The 20,240-nt window shown below is 46.6% G+C and overlaps 1 protein-coding gene across 1 annotated transcript; it reads right to left on the bottom strand.

Annotated features, from left to right (window-relative positions):
• Positions 1 to 3,014: 3,014 nt before the first annotated feature.
• Positions 3,015 to 8,601, bottom strand: LOC119340553 (cytochrome c oxidase assembly protein COX15-like). The gene is made up of 7 exons (XM_037612474.1): positions 8,243 to 8,601; positions 7,337 to 7,653; positions 6,451 to 6,676; positions 6,131 to 6,376; positions 5,937 to 6,047; positions 5,467 to 5,598; positions 3,015 to 3,602 (listed from the first exon to the last, which is right to left on the bottom strand). The coding sequence occupies exons 1-7, from the start codon at positions 8,489 to 8,491 to the stop codon at positions 3,432 to 3,434; spliced, it is 1,452 nt and encodes a 483-aa protein (XP_037468371.1). The 5' UTR covers positions 8,492 to 8,601; the 3' UTR covers positions 3,015 to 3,431.
• Positions 8,602 to 20,240: the final 11,639 nt, after the last annotated feature.

Genomic DNA, 20,240 nt, shown 5'->3' with positions numbered 1-20,240 from the left:
TCATTAACGTGATCTTCCGGATCCTGGCCAAGGGGTACGCCAATAGGGTGACCCTGCTTGCAGATCGGATTACCCACCCTAACCAATCAACCTTCATTAAGGGTCGGTACATCCTGGATGGTGTCCTGGTGCTTCATGAGGTTCTTCATGAGGTCCGGGTCAAGCGCCTGAAGGCGGTCTTTCTGAAGATCGATTTTCACAAAGCCTATGATACGGTTAGCTGGTCCTTCCTTAGGGAAGTCCTTCTTCGGAAGGGCTTTGACAACCGGTGGATCACGAGAGTCATGCAAATGGTCTCTTGCGGTCGCACGACGGTCAGCATCAACGGCGAGATCGGTCCCTTCTTCCCTACCCTATGTGGGGTGCGCCAAGGCGACCCCTTCTCCCCGTTCCTCTTCAATATGGTTGTGGACGCTTTGGCCTCCATTCTCGATAAGGCTAAAGCCGCGGGCCACATCCAGGTAGTACCCCCACCTCTCTGGGGGCTCGGGAATCTCCATCCTCCAGTATGCTGACGACACGATCATCATGGTCGAAGGCTCGGAGATGGACATCACCAACCTCAAGTTCCTCCTTCTTTGCTTCCAACAGATGTCGGGCCTCAAGATCAACTTCGATAAGAGCGATGTTATGGTGATGGGATATTCCCCCGCTGAGTCTGTGGCCATTGCCAACAGACTTAATTGCCGCCTGGGCTCTTTCCCCACTACCTACCTTGGGACGCCCATTAGTGACTCGCGCCTCTCTGTCGCAGACCTACGCCCCTCCGTGACCAAGCTCCAGACCAGATGCGAGCCCTGGCAGGGGAGGTGGCTTTCCAAGGCGGCCCGGACTATCCTTATCAACTCCTCCCTCTCCAGCCTCCTCTTGTTTCTTATGAGTTTCTACAGCCTCCATGAATCTCTCCATAAGGAGATCGCCAAAATCCAGTCCCGATTCTACTGGGCTGGCGAGCATGGCAAGCAGAAGTATCACATGGTCAGCTGGCCTGACATCTGCAAGCCCAGGGAGCAGGGTGGATTGGGCATCATGTGCTCTAAACGGATGAATATTGCCCTTCTATCCCGGTGGCTGTGGCGTATCACGTAGGGTCATGGTGACCTCTGGCTGGACATTATCCGGAATAAGTACCTGCGTGGTCAACCCTTTGCCTTCTGCCAGAAATCGGGAGGTTCTCAGTTCTGGCAGTCCCTCGTCCAGCTTCTTTCGGTGCTCTGCATTGGTACCTCTATCTCGGTGGGGTCCGGCCTCTCGACGCTCTTCTGGTTTGATCGCTGGGCCGACGACTCTCCCTTTGCGGCCCGCTTCCCCACCCTCTTCTCTATCGCTGTCAACCCCATGATCTCTGTTGATAGGGCCCTTCTTGACTTAGGGCGCCTCGCTTTCCGTCGGCCATTTGGGCCGGCGGAATCCGCCGCCTGGCGTGAGTTGCTTGACTGCGTTGCTCTGCATGAGCCGGTGGTGGATGGGGATCAGGATCTTGTGCGCTGGCACCTGGAGCCGTCGGGCCAGTTCTCTACCAAATCGCTATACTTGGCCATTGCCCCCTCCTCCGCTCCCCTCCCCCTATCGATGGTGTGGTCCGTCCGCGTCCCCCTGAAGATTCTCATCTTCATGTGGCAGTGGATCCGTGGACGGATCCCGTCCGGTGTGGACGTCTGCAAGCGTAATGGCCCGGGCACTGGTATCTGCCCCCTCTGTGTTGTTCCCGAGGACTCCAACCACATCTTCTTCGCCTGCATCTCCGCCCGGTTCCTCTGGAGCTGCTTTCGCGAGATTGTCGGTGGGAGTTGGTGCCACACCAATTTCCCGGACTTATTTGCTGAACTCCAATTGTCCCCTTCGTCCTCTCGCCACATTAGGTGGCTCGAGGTTGGGGTCCTTGCCTGGACGCTTTGGACCGTTCGCAATAAGCTAGTGATCCAGTGTACTCCTCTTCGTCGCGCTACTGATGCTCTCTACAAATTCTCGAGTTTCTTGCAGCTTTGGCGGCCGCTTAGCCGCCCCCTGGATCGGGACGCCATCTCTGCCTTCATCGCCAATCTCCGCTCGATGGCCGTCCGCCTGTCGCCCCCGCCGCCGCCGCCTCCGCCGGAGCCTGACTAGATCGCCTGCACTGGGCAGGCTTTGTTTTTTCTCTTTCTTCTGGGCTTGTTGAGCTGTGCCCTCAGCAAAACCTTAATACTTTGTTGTGGTACTTGGGTGGTGTGTGTGTGGACCTGTTGTGGTTGTATGTCTTGTGGCGGTTTGCTTTATTTATAAAGCGGGGCGAAAGCCTTTTTCGGTAATGGTGCAGATTAACGTTCTCCCGGTGCTGTAGACGTGCGTACGTGGAGGATGGATATCTACTTTGTTCTACGTCTACCATTGCCCATGGATCAGGACGGCCGACACGAAGATTCGGTGCGGTCAGCAGCGTCGGTGGGCAGACAGATAGATAGAGCTAGACAGGCACGTAGACGGATAGTGTACGTGTGCAGCCCCTACGATGGCGGTGGCATATTGGCATCGCAGGGGAAGATCACCACATGGCAGTGACGATGGCAGTGGCGTGCGTCAATGACTGTACGTGTTGGAGACTTGAGGGGGTGCCTCCAAATTTGCTCTCTGCTTCCATCTCCAAGATGGGTTCAGACTTTGGAGATCCGACATGGTATGATCCTGTCATTTTTGCCACAACCAACAACCATCCTTAAATCCGCTCCCATTGTTTATCAAATAAAAACAAACATTTCCATTGTCCTCACGACACCAACCTTTGTTGCTTGACTTCACAGACCTGTCCGAAAACACTTTTAACTTCGAAGGGCATGTTTGGAACACAAGGGGATTTTGCTATAATCAGGAACAGATTATCCAAAGTTCCTTATATTCCCATCTCAGTAGCACCTTAATGGGCTATAAATCGCAGCATAAAAGTGTCATCTGTCACTGCATCTAAGTAAAACGATGGGGTACATCCACACATGCAGAATGCACACTTTCAGGTGCATGAAAACGTACAGGCCATACCGTTGATCAAAACATAACAATCTCACATGAGCATACTATAGATGAACCAAACCTTGGCAGCCTTTTGGTACATACAAAGTTCTGGCAGACAAGATCTATCGGAGCACACACTTTTGGACAGCACCCCCAGAATGAGATACTGCATGCAAAATTGTGATATACTCCCTCTGTACCGAAATATATGTCGCTGGAGTAGCTGAACTTCAGCTACTCCAGCGACATGTATTTCGGTAGAGGGAGTATCAAAGGAACTTTCAGAAGGGTTTGTAATATTGGCGCCAGAAAACTATGAAGCAGCCTTACCCAAGAATCGATTTTTTTTTTACAAATACTTTAGCAACCAAAGAAACAAGGGGGCCAGTGCAAGTTAGAAGGGCAAAAAATACCAAATAAGCTGGTGACTGATTCATGGCGTGGTATCAGGTTGATTTCACAGCAGATGCAAGTGACTTCAAGAGAGCTGGTGATGGTCTTCTTAATGTGTGAGTGAGAAGGATCATCAGTGACAGCAGTGTCAATGCCCCGGCTTGGTGAGCTGAGCCTAATGACGTAGGAACATACATCAAAAGTGTAGATATTCCCAATGTAACCTGAAACAAAATAGGCAGTGCAGTTAATAGTACTGCATGTATTAGTGTGGGTAACAAAATCGTTCAATGCTGCAGTTCGAAATGTTAGGTTTGGCATATTGTTTGATGAGATAAAATCATTCATCAGCTATACAGAGGTCATCTTTCCCTAATAATAAAATGGGCTATCGCTTCTTCCTCCCATAATTTGGTCCGTCGTCTTCGCTTTGGTCGTTTCCTGTTTCTCCCGTCGTTGGTCTTCCTACGGTTAGTTTCGTTCGTCACCGAGAACGAACCAGCCCATGTGCCCAGCGAATCCGGCCCAGGATTCTAGCGGCCCTGGGAGGCAAAAATTCTTGCTAGTGAGGGGAATTGAACTTAGCACCTCTGGTCCACTACGAGACGTCATGACCAACTGAGCTAGCTCGTGTTGCCAGTATCAAATAAGGTTGATTCCTATATACTCCCACCTCGCCTATTTATATCCAGTCTATCTTATTTATATACGTTTTAAATTTTCCGGATATCACTTGAGATCTTGAGAGATAAATGAAGAAGGAAAGAGAGCCTAATTACATAAGAAAAAAGGAGGAAAGAGGGGCTAATTACATGAGAAATAAGGAAGGAAAGAGGGATAACGCTTTCCATATGTGAGGTTGGCTATTAAACGGATTCATGAGACAGGCATGTATCCCTCACAATTTGAGGACACGACTCGACAGAAACAAGGAAGGAGGAGGAAAGAGATGTTAATTTTTCTAATATAAGCGGTGGGTCATATCATTTATAAGGATGAAAAATAAGGAAGGAAAACACCCGCAAAATGTGTGACTACAGCAAAATTTCTATGCGTGCTAATGAAGATAAGAGTTCAATTAAATGGATCTGAAATAGGAAGATTTCTCTATAATAAATCCGCCGAGATTTATTATGTGTGACTACAGCAAAATTCTCTATGTTTTTAAGTGAACAACTGTGTGACTACAACAAAATTCTCTATGTTTTCAGAATTACAAATCTGCCAAGATGTGTGATCTATAGACTACTATATCCTTTCTTCACATGTTGGCGGGTCAAAATTGCATTGATATAATGCAAGCAGATACATCGACATGGCCCATCATCGGAGGCATAATCGTGTGATGCATCGACAAGCCTTTGAGTATAAGCCACGCCGCCAGGTAAATTAAATTCTCATATTAAATGGATCCGCTCTATACACAGGATAATGGGAAGGGCAAGGTGAGGGAGCTCCATTAGAGGTTTCTAATGTATGTTAATTATTATCGAGAAATCTTCCTATTTCAGCTCTGTTTTAGCGAAGATGTCCTGTTGTAATTCATGTTTTGAATTGTTTCTTGACCAGGGAAGCAAATAGTAGGGTTATGATATTTTGATGCATAAGATCTTTATAACTGGCCTCAAACATTCAATTGCCCTCATGCACTGATGCATTGGGTATATACAATAAGGGCAGCATAGCTGCTGAAGTAAACATCCTGCATACAGTGATTACCCAAGATTATCATCTTTTCATGTTTGGTTCTATGATTTTCATAATTTTAGGTTATCGACTTGTGACCGCTGAATTATAGATATCACTCTTTTACCTATAGTTTCCAAACAAAAATTCTATACCATAAGTTATTGACAAATTAATGTTTGAAACAGGCCTGCTATCTACAATTCAACACCCACAAGGCAATTTGAACGTGAACAAATGGCTTAGGGCCAATGTCATATTTTTTTTCTCCTGTTGCAACGCACGGGCATGTTTGCTAGTTAAGTTTTAAATCAGCTTATGAGTCAGAACTGTATGGATAGTTGAAACATTATTAACACAATGTCAACAAAAGAGCCAAACAAATCAACTTGTGAACTATACCTGAAGAGCAGCCATCCCAAGTGTGCTTCCAACCAGAGACTTGACCGCTGGATGCATATCTACTTTCCTTGCAGCCAGCCATAGGGCACTCACAGACAATAAGGTGCTTGTAGCAAGAATTCGGTGATTAAGCTACAAGAATGTAAAAAAAAAAACATGTTAACCTGCAACAAGTTCTCCGCCGCGTGAAAAGATGGTGATTATGTGCTACAAGAATTAGTGAACTGGTCCCAAGAAATTAGTACTTATAAGACTCTTCTCAATATTGGTCGATGCTTTTCTTCTAAGGAGCTATCGATTAATATATAAAAAAATTGATTCTAGCCAGGTTACACTTCATAGAGAAAATGAATAACTCAAACATTAAGGGGCTAAGGGAATGAATGTGCAAACCAATTAAGAACAGAAGTTTAACACTGCATAATTTTCAGAGCTATAAACTCCTACCATGATTGCGGACAAAATGTTACCTGCACAGTAGATGTATTTTCAAAGAAATTATGAATAAAAGGCTCCATACTGAACACATCTTCTGGAATCCAACTGTCACCCATCTTCGGAAATGTATTGTATGCACGCCCCTGGTCATAACAAATAATTAGGTACACAGGGCAAACGGAAGCTAAGCATAGTTTTTAAGAGAGCAAGAGAAGTATTGACATACTGCATCATTCCCTGCAACGAATGCTCCAGATATGGCAGTAATGCCTACAACAGCACTGGCAGGAATTGCCAGCTTTCTAAATTTTGCTGCCCCTTTTACCCATTTCATTGATTCAGCCGGAGGGTCTGGCATTACTACTGACAGAGCAGTCCACAATATACCACAATATATAACAAATGCAGAGGTCAGATGAGCTGCCAGCCTGTATGGGCTAACTCTTGGTTCAACATACTCAGATGCTGGTTCCTAATATCAGAAAAAACGAGTGGTGAACCTCCAAGCCACAAACATACTAGTTCAACAAGGGCATTTGTATTTACCTCAAGACCACTTTTCACCATCCACCAGCCAATCAGTCCTTGTGCACCACCAAGTGCAAAAAGAGCAGAGAGCCTGATGCCAAGTTGGCGGGTAACGTAGCCTTTTGCAACAAAGTATGCAAAAGGAACAGCAAACACAAAGCCCAAAGCTCTTCCCCACATTCTGTGTGCATACTCCATCCAGTATATAAATTTGAAATCTTCAAGGTTCATTCCTTTGTTCACCCTAGATATGTTAATGAAATGATGCTGTCACATTAGCAGAAATGTTGAAAAAAAAGAGCTAGATGCAACTGATTACAGATGACAGATGAGAGAAATGAAAGATCTCACAATAATTAGAGCCAAAAGTAATCTTACGATTTCTTCCTACAAAATGTGTCGCGTGTGAGTTACTTTTCTCAAATAACTAGCAAAATCATATCATTCTCTAAAAGAGTAATTGGATCGGAGAAATAAAGCCAAGCCAAAACTTTCTCACAACTTCCATCAGCACCTTCATATAGGTTGCTAGTGTTAAGAACTTATGATTATCAAGTTAGAAAGTGATCTGACAGGCATGTTCTAGTGGTGCCAGTGATGACAATTAATCAATCCTTATGGAGCAGTTAAACTAAGGAAATGAAATATCATTCATTCCGTTTCAAACAATTTATATATCCAAGACATGTTTTTGCTTAAAGTTGTAAACACTTGTTCTCAGATGCATAAATTGACAAGGGGATTTGTCAAGGACTGAGGCAAAAGAGACGTGAAAATCAGTGGCACTGGTACCAATGCTATGAGATAGGGACTTCCTTGAAATGCTACGATCATCTGAGAGGACAGTAAAAATTAAAGACCGGAGCAAAGCAATAAATAATGAATGCAGCAATTGCATTCTTACCTCGTGTACTCAGGTGACTGCTTGTATTTCTGAAATTCCAGTAGCCACTCTTCTTCCGACATTGGAGGCAAGCCCCCAGCGAACTTCCAGTCAGTCATTGACAGCCCCGAACGTGTGAGCCGAGTGACTCCACCAAGTATGACCATGCTGAATACCCAGGCAGCACATCCAAAGAGCCATATACCAACTGCCTTCTGTGCTTGAGGCCCTTTGGTAACTAGCAGCTTCAGTCCTGAATTTGCTGTTGCGTTTGCCATATTTGAATTCAGAGCAGCTGCAGTAGTAGACATTTTCCGTGTGCATTGGCCCATAAAACTCTAACATGATGCAAATGAAGCACCGGTAAGATTTTGGAAATTACTTTTAACATGTGTAGCATTTTGTAAGAGAAAATTGAAATTCAAACAGATGATTGTGATGAGCTACATGGTGCAATCCTTATAAGTAAATAAAATTGATTGTATAGTTAGAGCATGTGTTCCATACATAAAACAAGTGCCCCTCCTTGGCATCAACATGTCCAAGGAAAACAATCAACTGTTTTAAGTTGAGTAATTGCAGCAGACTAAGACACCATTATCAGGTTAGTGGCATGTGCGATATTCCTCTGACTGCAAAAACTAAAGCATGACCACGGCTAAGCATTATTGGAGCTACAACTACAAGTTTATTACAGCAATCAGATAGCCTTTTCCACTACAACGTGATCAAATGTTAAACTCTAAACCAGAATGTCTCACATCGAGTCCGACATTATGCCACTTTAGACAGAAATCTCCTCACAAAACGGTCTCGGCATTCGAATCATAGAAAATTACTGTACGACTCACGCGCCTAGAAAATGATGGCGTAACCAAGAGGAACCACGCAAGCAGAGGAAGAGGGGAAGGGAAGAGAAACGCTCACCTTGGGGCCGAAAGAGCGGAAGGCGTGGTACGAGGCAACTCGGGAGGCGGCGAATAAGCCACCAGTCGATTGCGGGGGTGGCGGCGGGGGGAGGTGACGGCCGCCGCCGCCGCCGCCGCAGGATCCAACCCTAGGAGGAGCGGGGGGCGGAGCTGGAGCGCTCCTCGGGAGGCGAGGGAACGTCATCAGGGCGGATGCCTGGTCCCTGCCCCGGCGGAGCAGCGACGCGGCCACCCTGCTCCCCATCATGGCAGGCGGTTGCGCGGTGGCTTGCGGAGGAAGAAGCAGCGGAAGGCAGAGCTCGCCGGAGATTTTAGAAGTGGAAAAATTGTGGGGTTTAGGCGCTGGTCACGTCGTGCATTTCCATTACACACGGAAAATGCGTGCGGGTGTGCACGCCCAGAAATGGGCTGGCCCGACTTCTAGACTAGGCCGAGTACGAACTTTCGGCTCATTGTACACATCGATCATTTTTTTCTTCTTCTTCAAAGAAGCAATGTTCCTAAACATTTTCTATTACCCTTTTTTTTGTGGGTGAACATTTTCTATTACTCACTAACGCGGATCACTTAAAAGATGTTAGGAGAGTAAAAAGTCAATTTTGTTCTTTTGAACCACACCTAGCCGATCCCTTATTGTTGTCAGAGGAGTAAAACAATTACTCATGGGCCGCCCCAACTCTCAAATGTGCTCGACTGCCCACTCGTGAGTAAAATTATCCCCTCCATCCCATATCCCACGTCGGTACCCTCCCCACCCCGCGCCACATCGTCACCGGCGTTGCCTCTGGCGACCATCCTTTGCCTCAATCGATACCCCACTGACTCTGTTGCCCGCCCGACCCCACTTTGAGACGCTTGCCAGTTGTTGTCATCGCCAAAATAAAGCTCTATCGTTACCGTCGCCGCGTCAATCCCATCGCCGGAAGCACGCACCGCATCTTCTCCCTCTATGCCCCTTTATCGACTGTCGGCCATCTCAAAGCCCGCCAATCACTAGCATCTTGGGCATCGGCTCAACGCCATCGACCGACCGTGACACCTCCTTCGTCCTTCAAGTGTTCAACGGATTGCTTGGGTGAGTTTCTTTGTGATTTTTCATCTTATTTTCTTTTTGGCAATCGAATTGAACCTAGTCAATTCTAGTGTAGATGAAGAGGCTCAGGGAGATGATCTTCGACGACTCTTCGTCGGAGGGGAGGAAGAAGACGGTGATGACTTGGAAATGGTCGTTGCCATAATCTTCAACGAGGATTTTCGGAGGCCAAGAGTAGGATCACAATTCGGTCATATGCACATCAATCGAGATAGAGCGGAGGGTCAGACCAAGATTATGAGAGATTACTTCAACCCTAATGCAACCTATCCTAAGAAGTATTTTCACCAGTGATTTTGAATGCACAGAAGTCTCTTCCTCACCATTGCAAAAGTTGTGGAGAAGCATGATGATTGGTTTAAGTTAAGGAGGAATGCATTGGAGAGATAAGTGCAAGCCCATTGATGAAATGTATCGCAGTTGTTCGAGTGCTTGCGTATGGTTGTTCAGCTGACGTCGCTGATGACTATGTCTGCATTGAAGAAGATACACTCTTGGATGTGGTTCGAAGGTACACAAAAGTCGTGATTGAGATCTTTGGACCAAAGTACTTGAGGGCACCCACCGATGAAGACACCGAGAGGCTCTTGGGATTGAGTGAAGAACGAGGATGGCCTGGGATGCTTGGATCAATTGATTGCATGCACTGGACATGGAAGAATTGTCCTGCAGGATACAAAGGTCGGTACAGAGGCCACTACAAAGGTTTAACAATCATTCTTGAGGTTGTTGTATCGGAGGATATGTGAATTTGGCATTCCTTTTCTGGATTGTATGGCTCTCATAATGACCTGAATGCGAGATCGCCATTGTTTCCAAGGCTTGTTGCTGAAGAAACTCCTCCTTGCAACTATGTTATCAACGATCCTCAGTACACAATGGGTTACTTCTTTTCAGATGTCATCTTTCCTTCATGGGCCACATTTGTCAAGACAATGCAACATCCTCAAGGGAACAAGAGATCTCATTTGCAATGCGTCAAGAGTGGACAAGGAAGGATGTGGAGAGAGCTTTCGGTGTGCTTTAGAAGTGCTTTGCCATTATTCGGGGCCTATCGGGGATATACCTCGCGGTATGGCCCGGCCGGATATATGACCCTGCTGGGACTTGACGTTTCATTGGTAACCCGCCGGAGGATTGGCGACTCACGAGTCTGGCGGCTCACTGGTCGAACGACTCACGAGCCTGGCGACTCACTAATGGCCCCAACGGCGGGTCAGATAGAGGACTAGGCCCAAGGCCCAGAAGGCCGGCTCATGTTATGATGGGCCGACTTAAGAGGAAAGCATAAGGAATATTCCCTTACAAAGGAAGCAAGACTAGGACTCCACTTGTAATAGTGTAATCCTAATCCTACTAAGACTAGTCATGTAATCCACCCTTCAACTTATATAAGGAGGGGTAGGGCACCCCAAGAGGGGGCGAACGATAATCTCTAAGGCTAGACACGACTAAAGAGGAGAGCCGGTTTATGCGGCGACTCCCTCATGAGCATAATGAGACCTAGCCACAAACAGCATGTAGGGCTATTACCGGATGATGTTTCCCGGGGCCCGAAGCTGTCTAAATCATTGTCTTGTGTGTTGATCTGCCTCGCATCTCTCATCCCGATCAACCCCTCTCAAGCTACCACATAGATGCGTTGGCCTCACGAATAAGTCCTCACACTAGGACATCTGCCGTGACAATTCCACGACAGTTGGGCCACCATGGGGCTTGCGCACGGTGGTGTTGAGTTCTTGGAGGGATCTTTCTCAGGGATCGAGAAGCTCGCGATCATCCGAATAATGAAGAGCCAGAGGTGAAAGCTCTACATCAAATAAACAGATTCCATGTGGTCGCTGCAAAGTTTCCTGCTGCTGGCATGGAAGAATCTACGTTGTTGATGAACAGTCGAAACGGCGTATACGAGATTGGGTCAAGATGAGAGTTAGGGGTTACATATGTGTGCACTGCCACGCGCAACGAGGCAATCCCTCTAAACCAATTAATTTTCGTTGCAACACCGTTAGATCATCAAGTCGCCGAGACGGTTTCTACTATATGTCTATTTTGCTGATTGGACATGCTACAAGTTCTGAGGCATCAACTCATGTCTGTTTGTGATATTCCCTTCGGGTGAAGGCCAAAAACATGTTCATGTACTAGAAGTGCTACTCACATGGAGGCAGTACTGCTAGAGTACTATAGTTCATATTTTCAAATCCTTTAATGGTTGTTGAGCACTGCATTTACTGATCCATCAAGCCATCACATCAGATCAACGTGGTGCTAGATGCTGGTACTAAGAGCATCTCCAGCCGCGCCCCCAGAACGGCCTCCCCAGGCAATTTTTTTGCACCGACGCCGAAAAAATGGCCCAGTCACGCCCCCAGGAGCCCGTTTTTCGCCAGCTTGGGCCGAAATCAGCGCCGGTGGACCCAGGCCAAACCCGGCGTGCTGGGGGGCGCCTGGGGGCACCAGAGCGAGTGGTTTTGGCACAAAACAGCCACAGGCCCGCCGAGTCAGCAAGACGGGCGCTTCGTCGCCCTCATCGCCTCGGTTCCCGCGGAAATCAATGCCAAGGTTGTGCGTTGCCGCCGCCGGTCAGCCTTGCCATTTGTTGAGGATATAACTATTAGGTATGACCCGCCCAGGAGGGGCCGGGTTATACCTATGGCGATTCATAATATGAGGCCCAAGACGATACTTTAAGATGGCGGTTCAGTTAAGGGCCCAAGGCCCAAAGGCGACTTAAGGCCCGTAGAGATAAACCACCATATGTATATAACTTGTATTATAAGGCAGAAATAGACAGACACCAAGCCGGACACTGTTTATGAGCTGGCCGGGACTCTGTGAGCCGCTGGGCATCGACCTCTGTATATAAAGGGATGACTCGGCGGCGGTTCAGGACAAGTAACATCAGATCAAGAACTAGGTCAAGCGAATTCGCTCCCTTGTACCTCAAACTAGATTAAGCCATTACCTTCACCGCAAGGGGCCAAACCAGTATAAACTCCCGTGTCCTTTGTCCCATTTTAACCCCTTTAAGCTTCCTAGTTGCGATGGATCCATGACTAAGTCCTTTTGCTAGGACATCTGCCATGACGTTTCCACGACAGTTGGCGCCCATCATGGGGCCAGCAGACGGTGGATTTGAGTTCTTGAAGAGCAACTTCGAAGGGCTCAAGGGATACGCTGTGGGCCGGATGACCAAGAGTCATCATGGCAAGCTCTACATCGACGACGCAGGCTGGGGCTCCGAGGCCGGCTCAATTGAGTACGGGTACCGAGTCCCCTTCGGCAGAATCCACGTCTTCATTGGCAAGATCGGCGAGTCGGGCCCTGAGCCGGACATCTACACCGACATCATCGAGACGGCTCAGCGTGCGAGACCCGCCCGAGCTCAACCCGCCGTGAAGCGTGCCTTCGTGGGATGCATCCATGGAGGGGAATTTTCTGAAGGATCTGTGTCTGGCGGTGAGACGGCCATCTATTCTAATGGTGAGTCGTCCACGGGTGAGACGGATTCATTGTATCAACTGCAAGATAGCGGGCTTGGGGGCTGTTCCGATGGCAACAGTATTCCGGGCCCCTTTGAGCCGCCGAACAGAGTCGGGATCTTCATGGCTGGCACGCAACCCATGCAGAACTCTACGGTTGCACCGGTAATGACTTCTGGGTCAGTAGCGGTGACGGCAGCCGGGGCAGGAGGCCATGCCCGCCCGCCGGCTCAGGCCCTGATGGCTTTAATGGATAATATGACAGCTCTATTAACCGCCATGGTCAGTCCGGCGGATCAAGCTCAACATGATGTGGAAGTGGCACAACTACGTGAGGAGGTAACACAAGCCAAGGAGAACCTGGCGGCAGAAGACATCAGGATGGCTGCAGAGCGGGTGACTTTGGATGCTCGGGCCCAACAGATTCAATCAGAGGCTTTTCATCTTATGATGGATCAGAACGCATCAAATGAGATCATGAGGAGAAGGCACCAAAAGGCTCAGTCCCGTCTGCCTACGGTTTATGAGCCTAGAAACCTCTTCTCCACGCCTGGTGCAGGGCCTAGTAACCTGCCGGAGGTAAACCAGGATGCAACACCTAGAGCTGGGATGCCGGTTCAGCCGCGTGTGATGGAACCCCCTCATCTGTATGCTGCTCCGCCTCACCATATACCGACACCACCGGGTCATTATTCTAACCCTTTGGAGAACATGATTGCTGCGGCGGCACGATTGGCGGCCCTCTCGGTGGATGGCGACTCTCCGACGGCGGTTGAAACACGAAGGGTCAGAGAACTTCTTCAGACAGCTCTGGCGCAGTAGGAGGCGTATTCTTATAGCCGAGACAGGATTCGTTCCACCCCTCGCCCAAGCCGGAGCTATAGCATGCACATGGACTCACCAGTCGTTTCAAGCAATGCCCGGTGCCGTGACCAGCCGTGCGGGCATGACCCGGTTCGTGATGGAGCTCTTAATTTGGTTGATCAGGACAAATTGCGTCAGGAAGCTGAGCGGGCGGCTCAGCAGGCGGCTTATCAGCCCCTTCCGGTTTATCCGACGACTTCAATTGAGGCAGGCGTGACCTCTAGGACTGGGGTGTTGGAAATATACCCTAGAGGCAATAATAAAATGGTTATTATTGTATTTCTTTGTTCATGATAATTGTCTATTGTTCATGCTATAATTGTATTGACCGGTAACCGCAATACATGTGTGAATACATAGACCACAACATGACCCTAGTGAGCCTCTAGTTGACTAGCTCGTTGATCAACAGATGGTCATGGTTTCCTGACCATGGACATTGGATGTCATTGATAACGAGATCAAATCATTAGGAGAATGATGTGATGGACAAGACCCAATCCTAAGCATAGCACAAGATCGTGTAGTTCGTTTGCTAAGAGCTTTTCTAATGTCAAGTATCATTTCCTTAGACCATGAGATTGTGCAACTCCTGGATACCGTAGGAGTGCTTTGGGTGTACCAAACGTCACAATGTAACTGGGTGGCTATAAAGGTGCACTACAAGATTCTCCGAAAGTGTATGTTTGGGTTGGCACGAATCGAGACTGGGATTTGTCACTCCGTATGACGGAGAGGTATCTCTGGGCCCACTCGGTGATGCATCATCATAATGAGCTCAATGTGACTAAGTAGTTAGTCACGGGATCATGCATTACAGAACGAGTAAAGTGACTTGCCGGTAACGAGATTGAACGAGGTATTGGGATACTGACGATCGAATCTCGGGCAAGTAACATACCGATTGACAAAGGGAGTTGTATACGGGATTGATTGAATCCCCGACATCGTGGTTCATCTGATGAGATCATCGTGGAACATGTGGGAGCCAATATGGGTATCCAGATCCCGCTATTGGTTATTGACCAGAGAGGTGTCTCGGTCATGTCTGCATGGTTCCCGAACCCGTAGGGTCTACACACTTCAGGTCCGGTGACGCTAGAGTTGTTATGGGAAATAGTATGTGGTTACCGAAGGTTGTTCGGAGTCCCGGATGAGATCCCGGACGTGACGAGGAGCTCCGGAATGGTCCAGAGGTGAAGATCGGTATATTGGACGAAGGGTATTGGAGTCCGGAATTGTTCCGGGGGTACCAGGTGATGACCAACATGCCCGAAAGGGGTTTCGGAGGCCCCGGCAAGTGTTCGGGGGCCTTATGGGCCAAGGGGAGGGGGCACATCGGCCCACTAAGGGGCTGAGCGCCCCTCCCACCCCATCTCACGTAACCTGGAGAGGTGGGGGTGCCACCCCTAGGGTAGCCACCCCTCCCGGCTTGGGGGGCAAGTTTCTTAGGGGTGGGGGCGCCGAAACCCATCTAGGGTTTCCCCTGTGGCTGCCGCCCCTCCCCTAGGGAAACCCTAGGGTGCCTCCTCCTCCCCCCTTCCCCCTATATATAGTGAGGGGGAGAGAGGGCAGCCGCACCTCTTCCCCTGGCGCAGCCCTCTCCCTCCTCCAACACCTCCTCCTCCTCCGTAGTGCTTGGCGAAGCCCTGCTGAAGAACCACGAGCTCCACCACCACCATGCCGTCGTGCTGTCGGAGTTCTCCCTCAACTTCTCCTCTCCCCTTGCTGGATCAAGAAGGAGGAGACGTCCCCGGGCTGTACGTGTGTTGAACGCGAGGCGCCGTCTGTTCAGCGCTAGATCGGATCTTCCGCGATTTGAATCGCTGCAAGTACGACTCCATCAACCGCGTTCTTGTAACGCTTCCGCTTAGCGATCTTCAAGGGTATGAAGATGCACTCCCTCTCCCTCTCTTGTTGCTAGAATCTCCATTGATTGATCTTGGTGATGCATAGAAAATTTTGAATTTTTGCTACGTTCCTCAACAGTGGCATCATGAGCTAGGTCTATTTCGTAGATTCTATGCACGAGTAGAACACAAGTTGTTGTGGGCGTTGATCTTGTTCAATATGCTTACCGTTACTAGTCCTATCTTGTTTCGACAGTATTGTGGGATGAAGCGTCCCGGACCGACCTTACATGTACACTTACGTGAGACAGGTTCCACCGACTGACATGCACTAGTTGCATAAGGTGGCTAGCGGGTGTCTGTCTCTCCCACTTTAGTCGGATCGGATTCGATGAAAAGGGTCCTTACGAAGGGTAAATATCAATTGGCATATCACGTTGTGGTTTTGGCGTAGGTAAGAAACATTTTTGCTAGAAACCTATAACAGCCACGTAAAAACTTGCAACAACAATTAGAGGACGTCTAACTTGTTTTTGCAGCATATGTCATGTGATGTGATATGGCCAAAAGGATGTGATGAATGATATATGTGATGTATAAGATTGATCATGTTCTTTTAATAGGAATCATGACTTGCATGTTGATGAGTATGACAACCGGCAGGAGCCATAGGAGTTGTCTTAATTTATTGTATGACCTGCGGGTCATTGAAAAACGCCATGTAATTACTTTACTTTATTGCTAACCGTTAGCCGTAGTAGTAGAAGTAATAGTTGGCGAGACAACTTCATGGAGACACGATGATGGAGATCATGATGATGGAGATCATGGTGTCATGCCGGTGACGAAGGTGATCATGCCGCGCCTCAAAGATGGAGATCAAAGGCGCAAGATGATATTGGCCATATCATGTCACTTTATGATTTGCATGTGATGTTTTTCATGTTTACATCTTATTTGCTTAGAACGACGGTAGCATAAATAAGATGATCCCTCACTAATAATTTCAAGAAAGTCTTTCCCCTAACTGTGCGCCGTTGCGAAAGTTCGTTGTTTCAAAGCACCACGTGATGATCGGGTGTGATAGATTCTAACGTTCACATACAACGGGTGTAAGCTAGATTTACACATGCAAAACACTTAGGTTCACTTGACGAGCTTAGCATGTACAGACATGGCCTCGAAACACAAGAGACCGAAAGGTCGAACATGAGTCGTATAAAAGATACGATCAACATGGAGATGTTCACCGATGATGACTAGTACGTCTCACGTGATGATCAGACATGGCCTGGTTGACTCGGATCATGTACCACTTAGATGACTAGAGGTATGTCTATCTAAGTGGGAGTTCATTACATAATTTGATTAGATGAACTTAATCATCATGAACATAGTCAAAAGGTCTTTGCAAATTATGTCGTTGCATACGCTTTAGTTCTGCTGTTTAGATATGTTCCTAGAGAAAATATAGTTGAAAGTTGATAGTAGCAATTAGCGGAATGGGTCCGTAAACTGAGGATTGTCCTCATTGCTGCGTAGAAGGCTTATGTCCTTAATGCACCGCTCGGTGTGTTGAACCTTGAACGTCGTCTGTGGATGTTGCGAACATCTGACATACACGTTTTGATGACTGCATGATAGTTCAGTAATGTTAAACGGTTTAGAATTGTGGCGCCGAAGACATTTTTGAAATGTCGCGGAACATATGAGATGTTCCAAGGGCTGAAATTGGGATTTCAGGCTCGTGCCCACGTCAAGAGGTATAAGACCTCCGACGAGTTTCTTAGCCTACAAACTAAGGGATAAATCTCAATCGTTGAGCATGTGCTTAGATTGTCTAGGTACTACAATCACTTGAATCGAGTGGGAGTTAATCTTCCAGATGAGATAGTGATGTTTCTCCAAAGTCACTGCCACCAAGCTAGTAGACCTTCGTGATGAACTATAACATATCAGGGATAGATATGATGATCCTTGAGCTATTCGCAATGTTGGACACCGCGAAAGTAGAAATCAAGAAGGAGCATCAATTGTTGATGGTTAGTGAAACCACTAGTTTCAAGAAGGGCAAGGGCAAGAAGGGATACTTCATGAAACGGCAAATCAGTTGCTGCTCTAGTGAAGAAACCCAAGGTTGAACCCAAACCCGAGACTAAGTGCTTCTGTAATAAGGGGAACGGTCACTGGAGCAGAATTACCCTAGATACTTGGTAGATAAGAAGGCAGGCAAGGTCGACAGAAGTATATTGGATATACATTATATTAATGTGTACTTTACTAGTACTCCTAGTAGCACCATGGCAATAGATACCGGTTCGGTTGCTAAGTGTTAGTAACTCAAAATAAAAGGCTACGGAATAAACGGAGACTAGCTAAAGGCGAGGTGACGATATGTGTTGGAAGTATTTCCAAGGTTGATGTGATCAAACATCGCACGCTCCCTCTACCATCGGGATCGGTGTTAAACCTAAATAATTGTTATTTGGTGTTTGCGTTGAGCATAGACATGATTGGATTATGTCTATCGCAATACGGTTATTCATTTAAGGAGAATAATGGTTGCTCTGTTTATTTGAATAATACCTTCAATGGTCTTGCACCTAAAATGAATGGTTTACTGAATCTCGATCGTAGTGATACACATGTTCATGCCAAAAGATATAAGATAGTAATGATAGTACCACCTACGTGTGGCACTGCCATGTAAGTCATATTGGTATAAAACGCATGAAGAAGCTCCATGTTGATGGATCTTTGGACTCACTCGTTTTTTGAAAAGTTTGAGACATGCGAACCATGTCAATTGGTATGTACGCATGAAAAAACTCCATGCAGATGGATCATTTGGACTCACTTGATTTTGATTCACTTGAGACATGAAAATCATACCACATGGGCAAGATGACTGAAAAGCCTCGTTTTCAGTAAGACGGAACAAGAAAGCAACTTGTTGGAAGTAATACATTTTGATGTGTGCAGTCCAATTAGTGCTGAGGCACGCCGTGGATATCGTTATGTTCTTACTTCACAGATGATTTGAGTAGATGCTGAGTATATTTACTTGATGAAACACAAGTCTGAATTATTGAAAGGTTCAAGTAATTTCAGAGTGAAGTTGAAGATCTTCGTGACAAGAGGATAAAATGTCTATGATATGATCATAGAGATGAATATCTGAGTTGCGAGTTTGGTACACAATTAAGACATTGTGGAAATTGTTTCACAACTAACACCGCCTGGAACACCATAGTGTGATGGTGTGTCCGAACATCATAGATGCACCCTATTGGATATTGGGCATACCATGATGTCTCTTATTGAATTACCACTATCGTTCATGGGTTAGGAATTAGAGACAACCACATTCACTTTAAATAGGGCACCACGTAATTCCGTTGAGATGACACCGTGTGAACTATGGTTTAGAGAAACCTAAGCTGTCATTTTTTGAAAGTTTGGGGCTGCGATGCTTATGTGAAAAAGTTTCATCCTAGTAAGCTCAAACCCAAAACGGATAAATGCATCTTCATAGGTCACCCAAAACAGTTGGGTATACCTCCTATTTCAGATCTGGAAGCAAAAGTGATTATTTCTAAAACGGGTCCTTTCTCGAGGAAAAGTTTTTCTCGAAAGAATTGAGTGGGAGGATGGTGGAGACTTGATGAGGTTATTGAACCATCACTTCAACCAGTGTGTAGCAGGGCACAGGAAGTTGTTCCTGTGGCACCTACACCAATTGAAGTGGAAGCTGATGATAGTGATCATGAAACTTCGGGTCAAGTCACTACCAAACCTCGTAGGACGACAAGGACGCGTACTGCTTCAGAGTGGTACGGTAATCCTGTCTTGGAGGTCATGTTGCTAGACAACAATGAACCTACGAGCTATGAAGAAGTGATGGTGGGTCCGGATTCCGACGAATGGCTCGAGGCCATAAAATCCGAGAGGATCCATGTATTAAAACAAAGTATAGACTTTGGAAGAACTACTTGATGGTCGTAAGGCTGTTGAGTACAGATGGATTTTAAAAGGAAGACGGACAATGATGGTAAGTGTCACCATTAAGAAAGCTCGACTTGTCGCTAAGATGTTTTCCGACAAGTTCAAGGAATTGACTACGATGAGACTTTCTCACTCGTAGCGATGCTAAGAGTCTGTTGAAATTATATTAGCAATTATTGCATGATTTATGAAATCTTGCAGATAGGTGTCAAAACATTGTTTCCTCGACGATATTCTTGAGGAAATGTTGTATGTGATACAACTAGAAGGTTTTGTCAATCCTGAAAGATGCTAACAAGTATGCAAAGCTCCAGCAATCCTTCTTAGGATTGGAGTAAGCATCTCGGAGTTGGAATACACGCTTTGATGAGATGATCAAAGATTTTGGGTTTATACAAAGTTTATGAGAAACTTGTATTTCCAAAGAAGTGAGTGTGAGCACTATAGCATTTCTGATGAGTATATGTTGTTGACATATTGTTGATCAAAAATGATGTAGAATTTCTGGAAAGCATAAAGTGTTATTTGAAAAATGTTTTTCAACGGAAAACCTGGATTAAGCTACTTGAACATTGAGCATCAAGATCTATAAGGATAGATCAAAACGCTTAATAGTACTTTCAAATGAACACATACCATGACAAGATTTTGAAGGAGTTCAAAATAGATCGGCAAAGAAGGAGTTCTTGGCTGTGTTAT

The sequence above is a fragment of the Triticum dicoccoides genome, chromosome 7B (assembly GCF_002162155.2).
Source record: "Triticum dicoccoides isolate Atlit2015 ecotype Zavitan chromosome 7B, WEW_v2.0, whole genome shotgun sequence".
NCBI lineage: Eukaryota > Viridiplantae > Streptophyta > Magnoliopsida > Poales > Poaceae > Triticum > Triticum dicoccoides.
The sequence above is the reverse complement of the archived record's forward strand: the minus strand, read 5'-3'. Positions and strand labels throughout refer to the sequence as shown.

Excerpts from the sequence above, each read along its gene's own strand:
- LOC119340553 (XM_037612474.1), bottom strand. The coding sequence starts at position 8,491 with ATGATGGGGAGCAGGGTGGCCGCGTCGCTGCTCCGCCGGGGCAGGGAC. Across the intron at positions 6,677-7,336 it reads CAGTCACCTGAGTACACGAG|GGTGAACAAAGGAATGAACC; the intron begins GTAAGAATGCAA and ends TAACATATCTAG. Across the intron at positions 3,603-5,466 it reads TTGGGATGGCTGCTCTTCAG|GTTACATTGGGAATATCTAC; the intron begins GTATAGTTCACA and ends ATTTTGTTTCAG.